The sequence below is a fragment of the Pleurodeles waltl genome, chromosome 4_1 (assembly GCF_031143425.1).
Source record: "Pleurodeles waltl isolate 20211129_DDA chromosome 4_1, aPleWal1.hap1.20221129, whole genome shotgun sequence".
NCBI classification, from domain to species: Eukaryota; Metazoa; Chordata; class Amphibia; order Caudata; family Salamandridae; genus Pleurodeles; species Pleurodeles waltl.
In genome coordinates, this window is record NC_090442.1 from 206,721,207 (window position 1) to 206,739,414 (window position 18,208).

The window sequence follows — 18,208 nt, forward strand, 5'->3', positions numbered from 1 at the left end:
TGGTGAAATCTGCACCCATTAGGAGGAATCACCTGTTTACTGTATACAGGGCCTACTGGACTCCCAGAAAGTTAGCTAAAATTGGACTCCATAGGAAGAGTAACTGCCCAAACTGTGACCTGGAAGATGCTGATGACCAACATTTTTGGTGGCAGTGCCCAGAAGTTCAAACGTTTTGGAAAAAAAGTGGATAAGACGATTTCTACCATTATGAACAGAAGAATAGAGGTAAGCCTGCCAATGATTGTATTTGGACTACAAGAGGGATTTAGGAGGAGCTTACATGACAAACTGGAGAAACTTCAGGCTCATCTTTTCTTTTACCTGGAACTAATAGCTTGTCCGGAAATATGTATTAAGTGGATATCTAGATCTTCCCCTACTCATAACAACAAAACAAAAATCATAATCTTTGGCCCGAACAAGACAGTATGGTACGACTCCTGGTGGCCCACCGCCCTAGGACCACCCTAACACCCTCCACCCACGCATGCAATCTCTGCATCATCTAAGACTCATCTCTCTCCATGGCCCAGCAAATCAACTCTACAACTTCCTCCTGTTTCAACACCCTCCAAATGCTGCAAAAGACCTTCAAATGGATTCCCATAGAAACCAGGAAGTCCGTCACCCATGCACTAATCAGCAGCAGACTAGACTACGGAAACACCCTCTACGCTGGTACCACAGTCAAGCTCCAGCAGAAACTCCATCGGATCCAGAACGCAGCCGAATGTCTCATCCTGAACCTCCCACGCCATGAACACATCTCCACCCACTTCAAATCCCTTCACTGGCTACCCATCAGCAAAAGGATAATTTTCAAAGTCCTCATCCACGCCCTCAAATTCCTCCACAACACTGGACCAGCCTACCTCAACGAAAGAGTGAACTTCCACACACCCACTCATCTCCTCCCCTCTGCTGACCTTGCCCTCGCCACAGTCCCCCGCATCCCAAGCACCACCTCCAGAGGCAGACCCTTCTCTTACCTTGCCTCCAAGACCTAGAACTCTGTTCCCACCAACCTACGCAAGACCCAGGACCTCCTGACCTTTAGAAAACACCTCAAGACATGGCTTTTTGAACAGTAAATCGGCATCCCCCACAGACGTATTGAGTCTCTACCAGGTAAGTAGCGTGCTTAATACATTTTTTGATTGATTGATTGATTGACTCATACAGACTGGCTATTGTCGGTAAAGAGAATCTCTGACCAAGATTGCAGTAACGGTTTAGACAAATGCTGGGGATTGTGGGAACCCTTTCTAGTCTTCTAAATAAATAATTCTCCTATCCTTAGTCTGGGGGATATATAACACGACTATGCCTCTGATATTTGAATAGGTAAGAGTCCAATGATTAAAAAATAAAAAATAAGACACAACAGAGAGGAGGCAAGGGTATGGGACTGTTTCTCACACCTCCTTTCCTTAGGTTGATGAGAGTTACCTCTCTGGTGTCAACTTTTTGGTTAGGGTTCTGACCAGAATTAGGACACAATTTGGGCTCCTCTGTCTTTTGTTATAAAATGAGGACTTTAAATAATAAATAAAACAAAAATAAAAGAAAGACCAAAACAACTAAAATCTGACATGCACAACTCAAAAATAGAGCTTAGAAACACAAAAATGTTTTGATGAAGTGATAACACGGTGGCGTGACAGAGTTGTTCCCAACAATCCGACGCCAATGGCGCCGGGTACGGAGGCACGCAGACCCCCTCTTACAGTACCTTAGTAAACTGTGAGAACAAGTTGGTGCGCAAAGTCGGGTATCGCGGCGCCGGTTCCGGTGGAGGTTAGGTGGCGTCAGTGCGAAGCATTGACTTTGCGCACTTTGGGCTGCGTTGGTCACAATGTGGTGCAATGACTTCCACGGAGTCGCGGTCTTTGGCAGGGCTGCAGCGGTGTCGGGCCTTCAAGGGTCATCGCACTCCAGCGAGGACCACGGAGTTGGTTGCAGGAAGCGTCACAGGATTCGGCAGCGGCATTGGTCAGGAGTCGTCCGAAGTCGGTTTCCTTAGATTTTCACCAGCTTCTCCTTTCAAGGGCTCAGGGACTGGATAGGGCACCACTTGTCAGGGAAGGAGTCTCAGCAGAGAGTCCAAGTGCTGGTAGGGGAAGTCGATGATGGCCGGGGGACTTCAGAGCAGGGGGCAAGCTCAGTCCAAGCCCATGGAGATTCTTCTCAAGCAGGAATATACCCCAAAGTCCAGTCTGTGTCCCCTTTCCCTGGCAGAAGCAGCAACTGCAGGATAGCTCCACAAAGCACAGTCACAGGCATTGCAGCACTTCTCCTCAGCTCTTCTCCTTGGCAGAAGTTCCTCTTTATTCCAGAAGTGATCTAATTTTCAGGGGTTTTGGGTTCTCTTCTGACACCCCTTATTGTCTCTGTAGTTGGCCTACTGCAAAGGAAAGTCTCTCTTGTTTGTGAGATTCTGCCTTGCCCAGGCCAGGCCCCAGACGCACACCAGGGGGTTAGAGACTGCATTGTGTGAGGGCAGGCACAGCCCTTTCAGATGTGAGTGACCACTCCTCCCCTCCCTCCTAGCACAGATGGCGCCTCAGGATATGCAGGCTACACCCCAGCTCCCTTTGCCTCAATGTCTAGAGAGAGGTGCAAACAGCCCAACTGAAAAACTGACCCAGACAGGGAATCCACAAACAGGTAGAGTCACAGAATGGTTTAGGCAAGAAAAATGCCTACTTTCTAAAAGTAATTAACAAAAATGAGGCACAACCCAGTAACCCTTGGACTCAGGGGGAAGTGTATGCCTTGACTCCCACGGCATTTGTTTAAACACAAAAAAGAACCTCTTTTGACTCAATGATGTATCAATTCTTATCATTTGTTTATTTAACATATCAAAAAGTGCCAAAGTGTTATATACAGTATGTACAAAATGTGGTTAAAAATGATCAATTAACTTCACAAAGACCCCTTTAGTCCAGGTGTCTGGAAGTCACTTTTTTATGTCCTCGTTAATCCACATCAAAATTATCTGTCGATGTTTCGACCCTATATATGAGCGTAAATCAAAAACAGGTCATCATCAGGACTATTATTCTTTTAGACGGTAGCACCCACTAGTCAAGTAATCAAAGTTTATTTAGATTATTTCTTAATATCAGCTGTTCCAGGTTAAGTAGGGCCGTTCCTCCCTTGTCAATGTTAATATCCCAGCAGAGTCGATTAATACCTGGGGAACCATAACAGTTTCCTATGCCTTTGTGTTCCTTCCCATTGTATTTCCCGAACTTCTTTTTTTCTGCGTTTTGGAGGACACCAACTTGTATCAACTTGAGTCAAGTCATATACTTCCCCCTGGGGACCAACTGTTTCTTGTTACATACTTTCTAAAAGTGGCATTTTCAAACACACAATCTAAAAACCAACTTCACTAAAAGATGTAGTTTAAATTGTGAGCTCATCTTCGGACCAGTGGGTCTGACCGCCCTGGCATTATGTGCAGAGATGTGGCAGGTTGGGAGAGGCCAACCCGCCACACTCATAATGTGACAGCCTTCACCGCCTGCCTGTTGGCAGTAAAACCGCTCCCATGGCCCTGGTGGTCAGTAGACCGTCAGTCATAATAAGGGCCTAAGTGCTCATGTTTAAGGTCTTCAGAAAGAGCTTCAAATTAATAGGGAGGCAGAGTAAATGTACATTCTATTCAATGGAAGATTATCAGGTAGGCAGAATAGAATTAGGATGTTATATTTTCAAATTGTGATTTTCATCACCATTTTTTGTCCCATATAGAAGGCATGTGCTGCATATATCTGATGGCATAGAGAACATAGGCAGCATACAGTGGAAGCTGGCCTTGTACCTACTCCTGGCCTGGATCATCTGTTACTTCAGCATTTGGAAAGGAGTGAAATCTACTGGAAAGGTAAGCCCTCAGCATCTGTTTATTCGTATTCATTGTGTTTCATATGCTGGTTGAACCCCAAAAATCATAGATACTAGGGGCCTCATTATTAGGCTGGCGGGCTGACTGCTGGCCCTCCAGCCCGTGAAGAGGAGACTGTTGTAGAGCTGGTGGTCTCCCCCTAGGCCGATTACTAGGTTTCCACTGCGCTGACCGTCAGAAACCTCTGAAATCAGAGGTTTCTGCCATTCAACCTAGTGGAAACCATGTGGCAGCATTGGCCTCAGCTCCACAGGGAGCTGAGGCCAATGCAGTTTTACAGAGGGTGACCCCAGCACCCACGGAATGCTCACTCTCTGCCATAGCAGACAGTGCGCATACAGAGGGTGTTGGGCAGGGGCCCTCCTGTGGCCCCCCGGCACTGGGTTTCTGCCAGTCTTTGCACTGCGGTGTCCCTGTCATGAAAAGGCTGACAGAAAGTGGACTTGTGATCAGCATTGAGGCGCTGAACTCAGTGATGCTGTGGCTGACCACGACTCAGACCACTGCCCTGCCACCAGGAACCATGTTCCTGGAAGTGGTAGCGGTCCCCAGGTGGTTTGGCTGCCAGGGTTATAGTGTGGCGGTTGGCCTGCCTGGAGAGTGGTGATCCGACTGTCACCGAAAAGATGGCAGTCTCAGGACTGCCAGCCTTGTAATGAGGCCCCCAGAACAGCACATGTCACATTACTAAAACAGCAATGGAAAATGTACCATGGTTCACACGCATAACTCTACATGGTCAATTGATAAAATACTTTTCAGTTATGAAAATCAACCCTTTGAAATTGCTTTAGACTGCTCACTGGTTGAATGACTTGTCCGTGTTCTCTGTGGTGCCGAATTCTTTCCATAGAAGAGAAAAGTGCCCCAATGTCACCCAGTAAAACAGTACCTTTTTAAGAAGTAGTTGTTCTAGGAGAAGCCACCTTATAAGATTCCTCAGTTAGTTAGATAAATAAGTAGGTTTTAGTACCAGCTGCAAATAGTTGTCTGTAATTAGGCTGCAGTACCTGCAGCACTGGGAGTGTTTTCTGTGCAGCGTGGATCAACATGTGCAGTGAAATGTATGTATTCATGGAGGTGGTGATGGGGTTTTGATCAACCATGGTTCCTCCATACTGTGGAGGAACAGGCAGTGCCAGACCTTTCACTTCAATTGCAGTCTTTACAGCTGCAATTGCACAAATGGTAAATCTCAGTGGAGAGTCTTTCTGTGCCCATGAACTACTGTGCAGAAGACTTGAATATCATGTTGTTTGTGATCTGTTTAACTATTCTCTGCTCAGATGTTAAAGATGACAAAGAATGTAATTGTCTCTTATGTTCCCCAAGTAGTGACAGTGATTGAATGGACATTTTCTAAATGTCTCTTCGTAGTACAGTTTCTACCAGTTCCCCAAACAGATCATTCTGGTGCACCAATTTGGTTTAAAAAAAGTTTTGTATGGTTTCTGTTGTTCTGGATCACTGCCTTTTTTGTGTTAAATAACCTCACGATGTGCATTGTGTGCGCCTTGTTTGTCATGTTTATCTATATTTAATTTTTAGACTTTTCATCCTTGGCGTGGTCTTCCTTAACTTTTTGCCTCTGTTCCCCAGGTTGTTGATGTGTGCTGGACTCTGATTTTACTGTTTTTGTTGCTCTGGGCACTTTACCACTGCTAACCAGTGTTGAAGTGTAGTTCTCCTTTACAAAATGTGTATGTAATTGGTTTACCCATGATTGGCATATTTGGTTTACTAGTAAGTACCGAGTAAGGTGCACTAGAGGTACCAGGACCTGTAAAACAAATGCTACTAGTGGACCTGCAGCACTGGTTGCGCCACCCACATAAGTAGCTCTGTAATCATGTCTCAGACCTGCCACTGCAGTGTCTGTGTGTGCAGTTTTAACTGTAAATTCGACTTGGAAAGTCTACCCACTTGCCAGGCCTAAACCTTCACTTTTCTTACATGTCAGACACCCCTAAGGTAGGCCCTAGGTAGCCCCAAGGGCAGGGTGCAGTGTATGGTTAAGGTAGGACATATAGGCCCTCATTACAACTTCGGCGGTCTTACAGAAAGACCGCCGAAGCTGCGGGCGCCACTAATCCGCCAGCTGGCGGTATTGGTGGCTCCCTAATATGACTTTTCTACTGGGCCAATGGATGTAAACAGCGTTTCCGTCCGCTGGCCCAGCGGAAAAGTCACATCAACATTGCATCCGGCTCATAATAGAGTCGGTGGCAATGTTGATGTGCAGCAGGTGCAGCATCACCCGACGCGCATTTCACTGCCTGAAATTCGGGCAGTGAAATGTGCAATGGTTCTGTGGCTTGGGGTCCCTGCATGGCCCATTCCAGGTGCATGGGCCATGCAGGGGCCCCCAGGGGCACCCCGAGTCCCCCTTACCGCCAGCCTTTCCATGGTGGTGTTTACCGCCATGAACCGGCTGCATGTTGGGGACTCATAATCCCCAGGGCAGCGGTGCTTGCCGCCAATGTACCGCCGGCCGCCAGGGTCATAATGAGGCCCATAGTAATGTGTTTTATATGTCCTGACAGTGAAATATTGCTAAATTCGTAGGTTAACAAGGGGGCTACCTTTAAATATGATTAAAGGGTAGATTCCCTATGGGAGCGGATGGACATGTGGAGTTTTGGGTCTCTGAGCTCACAATTTAAAAATTCATCTTTTAGTAAAGTTGATTTTGAGATTGTGTGTTTGAAAATGCCACTTTTAGAAAGTGAGCATTTTCTTGCTTATACCATTTCTGTGACTCTGTCTGTTTGTGGATTCCCTCTCTGGGTAATTTTGACAGTTGGGCTGGTTGCACCTCACACTAGACTGTGACACAAAGTGAGCTGGGGTGTAGCCTGTACATCCTGATGAGCCGTCTGTGCTTAGAGGGAGGGGAGGAGAGGTCACTGGCACCTGAAAGGGGTGTGCCTGCCCTCACACAGTGCAGTCTCCAACCCCCTGGTGAGTGTCTGGGGCCTGGCCTGGGCAAGACAGGATTTCACATTCACAAGAGACTTTAATTTGAAATAGGCCTACTTCAAAGGAGAAATTGGGTATAAGAAGGGCACCCAAAACCACAGACTTGAGAAACACTTCTGGAAACAAGAGGAACCTCTGCCTGGAGAAGAGCTGAAGAGCTGAGGAAGAAGAGCTGCCCTGCCTGTGACTGTGCTTTGTGGAGCTATCCTGCAGTTGCTGCTTCTGCCGGAGTAAGAGGGCAAAGACTGGACTTTGTGTGCCTTCCATCTTGAGAAGAACTCTCCAAGGGCCTGATTCAGAGTTTGCCTCCTATTTGCTTCTCTGTCAGAACCTGGACTCTCTTTAGAGACTCCTACTCTGCCCTGTGGTGCCCATCCAGTTCCTGGCACCCTGAAAGGAAAAGCTGGCAGCCTAAGAGGAGGAAATCCACGCACAGAGCGCCGTGCGGGGAAAAGATCGACCCGACTCTGATCTGCGGCTGAAGAAATGACACGCCGCCAGCTCCACAGCTGAAGATCGACGCTCGCCGAAAAAGCGACCGAAGAATCAATGCATGGAGCAGGAGAAACGACGTGCAGCATCACTGACAGAGGCTGGATATTACAACCCATGCTGTGTGGTTTTCGGTTCACCGTTCAGCTGGATTTCCAAATACTGCTGGGAGTGCAAAAACAACGCAAGGCCTGCCCAAACCTGAGAGTGCTGACCGGATTGACGCATCGCTCTCCTGCGGAGAGAAGGAATGACACGCCCCTACCTGGCGAAAGGAGGAATGATGCAAGGTCCCACTCGTGAGGGGAATCGACGCATCACACGCCCTTTTGGACTAACAGTCGCCCGTGCGGGGTTAATTTTGAAGCACCCAAGGTACATTTACACGCTAACAGTGTCAGTGTGTGTTTAAAACTACTTAAAGACTCTTTTTGATTTTTAATTGATAACTTGACTTGTGTATTGTGGATTTTGTCATTTTGGTCTTGCTTTGTTTAGATAAATATTTCCTATTTTTCTAAACCTGTGTTGTGTCATTTTGTAGTGTTTTCATTAAGTTACTGTGTGTGTTGGTGCAACTACTTTCCACCTAGCACTCTGAAGTGAAGCCTACTGCTCTGCCAAGCTACCAAGGGGGTCTGCAGGGTGATTCTCTTTCACCCTGACTAGAGTGACTGTCCTTGCTTGAACAGGGGGTAACCTGACTGTCAACCAAAGACCCCATTTCTAACATTCAACCTTTAACGGTGTGAACAAGAATACATTTTGGCCTTTGATGATCTCCCTAGGGGTTGGCATTGATGTTGTTCATTTTTTGACTGACCTATGCAAGAACATGACAGCCTGTGTCAGGTATATTTGTAAGAGGGATTGTACAGACCACAGGTATTGTACAAACCACTTTTCCATCAACCGTGGCTTCAGTCAGGCATGCATTTTGGCACCTTTTTTGTTCACATTGTACATCCATCCTCTGTAGGGCAACTTGTTATGTGAAGCTATTGATTTCCCACAAAAACGTGTAAGAGGCTTATACCTGTCCTCCTTTATGCAGATGATGCTGTCCCTCTTGCCAGGACAGCACTTGGGCTCTTGCGCCCCTTTGAATTTTTGCAAATTTTTGCTTATTACAGAATGTTTCTGTTTTTATATTACCAAATTCTTAAAGAGTGCTGTAAAGAAAAAGCTGAGTTAGGGTATTCAATCTATAAGTTTGTATTTATTTGCTAGACCTATAATTCAGGTTTTTAACTTTGTATTGTAGATTTTTAGCTTGCTAATTAGTAAGTCACTTGTTGTGTGCTTTTATGTTTCTGTATGTTTTGTGGAACTTTTTTTCCAAAATAAACATTTGTGATGACAGTGAGTGCTTTACAAATATTTATGGTTTACCAAGGTTGGTCTATTTGGAAGGCCAACACTTCTTAGGTTGCTGTTCCGTGATCTTTATCAAGGTCCTAATTTTTCACACTGTTGTTTGACATTTCTTTCTTTATCACTTGCAGAGTGGTGAGTAAAGTCTGTGATTCATCTCCTATTTTGATATCCTACACCCGGCCTTGTCTAGTCTGCCACTATAGTATGTTTGTCCATGCAGTTCTTCATTAAATCTACCCTTGCAGTTTGATCATCAATTTTGTATCAATTTCTCCTAAGCTTGATTTTATGGCTACCAAAATAGTTTTGATATCCGAATCAAGTGGGTTGGAGGATGCAGTCATGTCTTGAGAAGCCAGCAGGGATCCAGGCTTGGATAACAATGCAGGGGGGTTTTGTATTCAAATTTGGTATTGCCTTGCTTGGCATCAGCTTTCCCCACCATGACCCACAGGGATGATGCCTCTTTCACAAGCCAGTACGAGGTGCGGGTTGCCTGGGATACTCATTGGAAGGGTTAAGTAATAGTTGTTATTATGGAGGGGCTGCTGAAAGTGTCACCGTCCCCACCACCTTATGAAGCCCAATAGTCAGGAAGCACGAGATAATACTGGGCTACAGCAGTGCTGGTCGGTGGGTCCACACATTTAAGGCATAAAACAGACTACAGTGAGTGAGTCATGTCAGCAGTGTAAAGAGGAATCCATTCAAGCCACCACTGTAATGAGCAACGCAATGCTTATGTATAACTTTCTGAGGCCTCGTGATTCACAGTAACCATCTTGTGCCTCAGGGCCCAGTGCACTCACCAGTAATTGGGAGGCCTATCAAAAACCTCCAAGGGCCGCACTTCAGGCAGTCACACTCTCAAGCACAAATGCTGTCTTTTAAGGGGATTCTCCCCTCTGATAATGCTAAGTCAGATTCACAGTAATAACCCAACTACCCAGCCATCTCTTCCTCTTGTGGCTAAAGTCAGCAAGTGGTTCTCAAGAGCTTCAGGAGGAGTCTCTCTCTACCATCTCCGCACTCATCACAACCAGTCCAACAGGGTAGCAAGTTAAGGCTGTTTAGTAACATCCATGGTATCAAACAGAGTAGCAGAAGAAGAGCTCTGCTAACATGAACAGCCTTCTTGGGTGACAGCTAGCCATGTCCAAAGACTTTCAAAATAATGGGGTGTCATCTGCATAAATAAACAAATCAGAACGAAAGACCATAAGGTGAGGCAGCGGAATCCTATACAGATTAAAAAAGGTGTAGTCACAACCTGGAGCCCTGTGGGACCCCAGAGGATACCTTTTTGATAGAAAAGGAAAAAGAATCAAGCAACACGTTAACATTCAAGTGAATGAGGAAGGGATGTATAAGAAGATTCAGCTTTCTTCTTTTCTTGCCTTCTTTCCTACCTATTAGTGTCACCACAGTGATCAATGCTGGAAACCTGTTGGACGTCTTTATTTGTGCTAATTCATTCTTAAGTTCCTATTTTAGACCCTTTCTAAAGAATATGAGCCAGGTATTTTAAATCTAGTGTCTTAAATCAAGAGATATAATTCAGTAAATCAAGACTTCCTTGGAAATGTAATAATTCTTTTTTTGCTGAGTATATTTGGTTTTGTCGATTTGGCAGCAAACATGCATTTTAAATGTGCAATGGATAGTACAAAAATCAAGTAATTCTTTTACTTTTCTTCAAATTTATTTTCAGAAAGTTCAGATAATGGAGAATTTGATGAGTACTGGGCAGTCACTAATCGATGCTTTAAAGATGCAACCGTGAAAATTACAATTGATCCATGCATTTACAGAAGTAGCGCTCTACCGGAGTAACCTGTCATGGGTTAGTCTACTGGAAACATGTTTAGCCCTTTTTTCCATCAAAGGGAAAACCTGTCATCTCTCACTGGCAATTCACTTCTGTAAGTCAGAAAGTAGTATATAGGAGTTAGGCCCCTTCTGTAAGCTAAAGCAGGACGTTGAGTACTGAGATCAACTGGAACTTCGCAGGAGCAAACAGGACCTAAGCACCAATACCTGAAACAGGCAACCAGCTAAATAATAAGGAGACGCTGCAGTGCTCTGAATGTCCATATTAAACTCCTTATATAGAATCTAGTAAGGAACTGGCACAGAAAAGGCAGAGCTAAAAAAAACAGGGAGTGATTTGGCCATTGCCAGGATTTAGGCTAAATTCGGACACACAAACTAGTGTACAATAGAAAAGGATGGAGACTCTGGAAGATGAGTCAGTAGCAAGTGTACACTTGATTGCTTACAGCTAAAAAGTTCAATGATTTTCAACAGGTGAGATGAAGTGTATGCTTCACAGGTGTCCTTGTAGATCAATTATTTTGCCAGGTTCTAATGCAGTAGAAAACGCCATATTGTTTGTGACAGAGCTGCCAATCTTTAATACTTAGATTCTGTAAGGAGAGTAATATTTGTTCTGGATCCTCCAGAACACAGCTGAGGAAATAGACTTTCTAGAGTTCCTAGCACTCGTCAATGTGCCAACATGAAACAGAAAGCCAGTTGGACTGCAACCAATTTGCAACTCACTGAGCAGTACTTGAGTGAGATGAGTTTCAGCTATCCTATTATACAAAATATGAGCAGTAATAACTATAATAAAAACACATAGAATGTTAGATGCAATGTTTACAAGAAGTGTGAAGAGCAGAAAATATTCCAACACGTTGAATGTGTAATTTTATGTCGTTGGCTTACTAAGCTAAACTCAGTATCAAAAGAAAAAACCTAATTTGTGTTTCACACTATTACATCTACTTTGAACAATGAAGTTATTGTTCAGTATAATAGCATAGACTGTTATTTCCATCTCCACTGGAAGGAAGATGATAAACCTTCAGCACGTGATGGCTGAATGCACTTCAGATCCACCTTCAGTAAAAGTAGGTGAAGTGATCTAAGAGATGCCCTACCTTGTCGTCGACTCTGTATAAAGTTCCTTCCAAGCCCTACATCTTTGATCTATAACATTATCTGACCTTCGTTGAATCTATCAGAATAAACAATTTCCATAAACAGGCATGATTTTTACTTATTTTCATTCTCATTTCATTAAACTTCGGTCTTTGAATTAAAACAATAAATGAAAACTTAATTTATCAGATTCCATGACATTTTATTCACAATTCAATAACAATTATTTTAGAACAGAGAGCACAGCTCAGAATAAATACTGTGAGTATATTCCAGCATACTTGTTTATCATGCTGCAGTGTTCAACAAATGCTAATTATATATCTGTCATCTATACTCAACTGATTAACATATGTAACCTAAAAAGGGGGATACCTACAAGAGAACATAGTATAATAATCATAACAGGGTGAAATTCTTGAAAATTCCTGACTAGTGAAAATAGTACAGATAGGCAAGCATGTTTGCCGTGTTTACTGAGAAGCAATAACTTTATTTTGTATAGAAGCTAGCCTATCACTTACCCCCCATACTTGAATTAATAGGTATATTCACTTTTTCCAGTGTTACTGATGCAGTTCATTTTTATAGATCAGCCAGATGTGCAAAATTATTTTGCTATGGCAATCCCTGAGATTAGCGATTTTTCTATCACAAATTGGAAATTTCTTCTTTAAAACACATATTTTGTGAGTCTTTACTTGTACCCTTACTGAATCACAATTAAGAAGGGGCATGCATTGGGCATCCATTCCCAATTGTGATTGTATGCTATTTCAGTCACAAACCACTGAACAGTTACTGATACCACAACCCTGTCGAACTACCTCCCCTTTTGAATCGTGTTGGCAGCTTCACAAGAAGTAGAGAGTTGTTCAGTAGACCACTGCTTGCTCCTTCTGAAATGTTTCCAAAAAGCAGAATTTTGTTTCTTTAACACAGCACTGGTTCCTTCTAGGAAAATGGGTGTTTCGGGAAAATTCATGTTTAGGAATATACACATCCACACAGATGGTGGTCAACTATGCTTTGCAGGACACCAGTCCTGAGTTTGTAGTCAATCGCAAGGGCTTACAAATTGTGAACTGCCTAAATAATACTCATTGGGCAAGTTGTTATGCATTCCCCTAGACCGACAACTTTGAAAAGCAACTTAATACTACATAGGTCGCATAGCAAAACCAGGTATTGGCTATTGAACCTTGTTGTGCAACTTGTGGCCAATTTGCGCAACCAGTGTGATAGTGCATCTGGTTCTATGTTCCTACTTCACAAGCCAATACTATAATGGTTGTGCAAATATTCCCTTGGTACACTATCTTCAAAGGAATAGCTAGGTTTCTTGTGTATTTGTAGAGGATAGATTTCTCCCTCTTACAGTTATACTGCTTCCAAAAGGCTAAGGGTCTGCAAACATAGACAAGGTGTCGTTGTGCCGTCCCACTGTTCTGGGAGTTTAAGAAGTAGACATCCATGATTTAGAAAGAGTGAGAACAATCAGCATGCTATTTACCCTGACATTTTAGGATAGTTGAAAGCCAGAGAAAGGGCAGCCATTGTCCAAACTTGCTTCTGGGGTACGAACCAAGGATCTGATGTACTCAGAGGCATGTTGAACATAGAGGGTGCAGATTATGCACTGCCCTTTTGTGATCTGCTTTACCAGGGTTAGATTGGGACAGAAACTAGGAGCGGGCACCAAATTGAAAGTCGCCACCATTAGTGAATCAGATAAGTAAAAAAAAGACCCACATGTGCATATCAGGACACCTTTATACTTATAAAGATATGTTTTTAAATGTTTTGCTAGATATGAGAGACTGCATTCATTTGTGTTTGCTGCAGGCAATGTTTGAGGTAATATCAAGGAAGCCAACATAAAAAAATGTCCCACTAGCCCCACAAAGAGTCAAACAACAACCCATACAGTGATCTGCCAGACCATCCCTTTGGGCACTACTAGATTACCCTAGAGGCCAGTCCAAGCCTAGATGACACTTACTTACTAATAGGAATTCCCATTCACATGGCGACATATAATGATCTGATTAATGATTATTTATTGAGCAAGTCACTGCTGGGACCCTTCCCCTGAGATTCGACTGGCTAAGGACACATGGATGGAAGCAACATGGATTGGCTACAGACACCTGCAGGCAACAGAAGACCACCAAACCTGCACGCTCATTCCAAAATGGGAACATTTTTCAAAAAGCTTAAAGGAACCAGTGTTGCTTAAATTTAAAAATGAAATATTTTTTGTTTTGGAACACATTAAAGGGAACAGACAGTGCCACCATGGACCACTGCCTACTCCCCCCTCAAAGACTGGTCAATGTAATGCCCAAAAGGGAAGCTTTCAAAAGGAACACTTTGCCCTTTCCCAATGAGTAACATATCAGTGGTTTGTGACTGCAGCTGAATTTACCAACTTCAGAGGAGTTGGTACACATCACTGTGATTCACAAATAGGAAAGGAGGCCTCTTCACCCCCTGATAATTGTGATTCAGAATGAATCTCAAAACCTCCTTTGGCAATTTCAAAACATTTTCCAAATTACAAAAAAGGGTAGTAGTAAAAAACATTTTGTAGTTGCAAACACTTTGATTTTGTTTATTACATGTGGCTCCTATTTGTCTAATCCCATGCCTCTTCTAGTATGGAAGAACGCGCACATCCCCAGCGAGGTGACTCTCAACAAAGTGAGGTCTTTCTCTCTTGAACTTTTTGGCTATTTATTTATTGTTAGGTCTTGAGATCAATCAATCAATCAGGGATTTATAAACTGCACCACTCACCTGGTAAGGTCTCAAGGCGCCGGGGGGTAGCGACTGGTCGAAAAGCCAAGTCTTGAGGTGTTTCCTGAAAGATAGAAGGTCTTGGGTCAGGCAGAGGTGGAGTGGTAGGGAGTTCCAGGTCTTTGCGGCAAGGGGAGAGAATGATCTTCCTCCGGCAGTCGTGCAGCGGACGTGAGGAACGTAGACGAGGGCGTGGTTGGCGCAGAGAAGGTTGCGGGTGGGGGTGTGAAAGGTGAGTCTGTCGTTGAGGTAGCGGGCCCTGTGTCGTGGAGGGCCTTGTGTGCGTGGATGAGGATTTTGAAGGTGATCCTCCTTGATACTGGTAGCCAGTGTAGGTCTCTGAGGTGGGGTGAGATGTGGTTGCGGCGTGGGATGTCCAGAATGAGGGGGGCGGATGCGTTCTGGATTCTTTGCAGTTTTGTTTGGAGTTTGTTTGTTATTCCTGCATATAGGGCGTTTCTGTAATCCAGTCGGCTACTGACCAAGGCGTGGGTGACGGTTTTCCTGATTTTGATGGGAATCCATTTGAAGATTCTGCGGAGCAGGCGGAGGGTTTTGTAGCAGGATGAGGAGATGGCATTGTCCTGCTGAGTCATGCTGAGTGTGAAATCCAAGATGAAACCCAAGTTGCGTGCATGAGTGGTGGGTGAGGGTGTGGATCCTAGGGAGGTGGGCCACCAGGAGTCGTTCCAAGTTGAGAGGTTGGTGCCGAAGATGTGTAATTCTGTCTTGTCTGTGTTTAACCTGAGGTGGCTTGATTCCATCCAGCTGGTGATGGCGTGGAGTCCGTTGTGGAGGCTGTCATTTGCATTAGTGGGGTCTTTCGTGAGGGAGATGATGAGCTGAGTGTCGTCAGCGTAGGAGACTATGTTGATGTGGTGTGTTCGTTCGATGCTGTCGAGGGGGGCCATGCACATGTTGAAAAGTGTGGGACTGAGTGAAGATCCTTGAGGGACGCCACAGTTGATATTGGAGGCTTCTGGTAGGAACGGCGGGAGGCGGACTCTTTGGGTCCTGTCCGTGAGAAATGACGAGATCCAGTCCAGGGCTTTGTCGCGGATTCCAGCGTTGTGGAGGCGTGTGCGGAGAGTGTGATGGCATACCACGTCGAAAGCTGCAGAGAGGTCCAGGAGGATGAGTGCTGTTGTTTCTCCTTTGTCGAGCATGGTCCTGATGTCGTCTTTTGCAGCAATGAGTGCGGTCTTGGTGCTGTGGTTTTTGCAGAATCCAGATTGGGAGGTGTTGAGTGCCTTGTTGTCTTCTAAGAACCGGGGTAGTTGATTGTTCACAACATTATCTGTCTGAGAGACCACATGATACCAATACTTTTAGAAAATACTTACTGGAAGTAGTATAGAGAGCGTAGTCATTGGCTTCAGGCATTGGCTGTCATGTGTTTTTCATGTTTGTTTTCATTATTTGGATGGACTATCCATGTAGAACATTTTATTTTTTGGAAGGTTATATCATCTTACTATTGTTTCAATTAGGTTTTGGTAGTGGGGCATCGAGAAGTGTTTGTATATACCTCAATTACCTGTACTCTCATGCTTTTTCTTTCCTTCTTTGCATTATCTTCCCCATTCTCTTACTTTCACTACCCTTTCTTATTTGCATCCTACTCTTTGGTGTCTTCTGTCTGCCTGGAACTTTCCCTTTCATTTTCTCTTCCTCCTGTCCTCACTCCCTGGCTTTCTCTTGCTTCAATTCCCAGCTCATTCAGTTCATATTTTCTTTTCTCTACCTCCTCTCACTGGAATCCCTTGACACCTAATTGCTTCAATTGCTTTTGCTTACACTTTTGCAATCACTAACACTTTGAGCTGTCACCTTCTATTAGAAACAGCTAAAACACTGACACATACGACGTCTCTGGCAAGTCAAAGTTTCCGTCCATAATGTAGAGTATAAGTCAATACTATAATGACACTTCCTTTTTCCGCTGGGGCCCTTTCACCAAGCATGCATCCAGCCTATTTGTGCTGCTATTCTTTTCCATCAAGTCCCAAGCCCAGCTGCTCAGCTGATAAAACTTGAATTTTCAGGTGGATTCCCCAGTCAATTCCTGACGATCTCCCTAAGAACAGAGCTTCCCCTCTTGTAATAGCTGGCCCCACTCTAATATTTCCGTATCCTTACGTGCAGTGGCCTTCTTATTTTCCAAGCACTGTGGTGCACCTGAGGAGTCCCACAATGGGTAGGTCTATTATAGTATGGAAGGTTTGTTGCTCCTCTAATCTGTTCCCAATGCTGAGTCATCGCTTATAAAACTTTTAGCCTCACCTTTTTGTAATATTTCATGTTTCCGAACTTATACATGAGCTTGGACTCCTCCCCTCCCACCTTTTTCAGCATAACTTTTAACATAGGACTACCCTCTGAGTTTTCTGAGTTTATCAATACACACCTACAGTTTTTAAGGTGGAAGGCCCGTGCACAGCTGGAAGTCTGGTAGCACAATACCCCCTTTATCACATTTCCTGCACACTTCTTTCTTTAAGATTCTTATGCCCTTTGAGGCCCACAAAAATACATTTACCCTCCATTGTAATTCCTCTAGCCCAGCTTTCTTGGAATGTAGAGGAATGGCATTAAAAAGGAAAGTACATTTTGGCAGGATGGACATCTTTATTAAGTTTGTTCTTCAAAATATTGTTAGTGGTAGTTGCAACCAGCTCATTTATTATAGGCCAGTTTTCAACATTGCCCTATTAAAATTTAGCTGACCTAACTTGTCCAGGTCATGGCTAATTCTCTTTTTATGAGGTAATTTCCTTTTTCCATATTCCATACCATTATTCCTGCCTTTAATTGGTTTGTCCCCCAGCCTGAAATGTTTCCAACGTCAGATATCAGGCACTTCACGCTCATTAACGTGGAGCCTAAATTTACTGTGAAGATCATCAAGTCATTGCATATAGGGAGATTTTCTTTTCCAAGGGTCCACAATTAAAGGCGTTATTTCCCTCTATTCTCTGGTCTTACAGGCCAGGGGTCCAATATACAGATTAAATAGGGGATAAGCGGCAACCAAGTCTAGTACCCCAGCAAAGCAGACACTGAAAATCATTATGGGGGCCCAGGGGCCCCACGACACCCGTTCCCGCCATCCTGTTCCTGACGGTTTTTACCGCCAGGACCAGGATGGCGGGAAGGGGGTCGGAATCCCCATGGCGGTGCTGCGAGCAGCGCCGCCATGGAGGATTCTTTGGGGCAGGGGAAAACCCGCGGGAAACCGCCGGTTTCCCTTTTCTGACCGCGGCTTTACGGCCGCAGTCAGAATGGCCCCAGAAGCACCGCCAGCCTGTTGGCGGTGCTTCCGCGGTCGTTGGCCCTGGCGGTCCATGACCGCCAGGGTCAGAATGACCCCCTTAGTCTGTTAGCTGAAATATTTGTAAAAAGCCTATGATCATATTTAAGAACATAGGTGGGTCTATAAGGAGCCCACAAAATGGGATCTTTATTGGGTAACAGAATTAGGGTGGCTATGACCTCATCCTATGACCTCTGGAGGGAAGCCCCTTCTAGGATCCCCACAAGAAGTTGAGTCAAAAAAGGTATAATTGTGTCACCTAAAACCTTGTAAAATTCATTGGATAGACCATCTGGGACCACTGCTTCCTCTTTCTTGCCCTTATCTATTGCCTGCCAGACCTCTCTTTGCATTATCAGCTGGTCTAGGCTTTCTTTCTAATC

The 18,208-nt window shown here is 44.4% G+C and overlaps 1 protein-coding gene across 1 annotated transcript in view; it reads left to right on the forward strand.

The window, feature by feature from the left end:
* LOC138287580 (sodium- and chloride-dependent GABA transporter 2-like) overlaps nt 1-18,208 on the forward strand; it is a 769,612-nt gene that overhangs the window by 476,967 nt on the left and 274,437 nt on the right. The window contains exon 6 of the mRNA XM_069228139.1: nt 3,766-3,898. Within this exon, the coding sequence (XP_069084240.1) occupies nt 3,766-3,898 (133 nt within the window). The remainder of the gene's footprint in view (nt 1-3,765; nt 3,899-18,208) is intronic.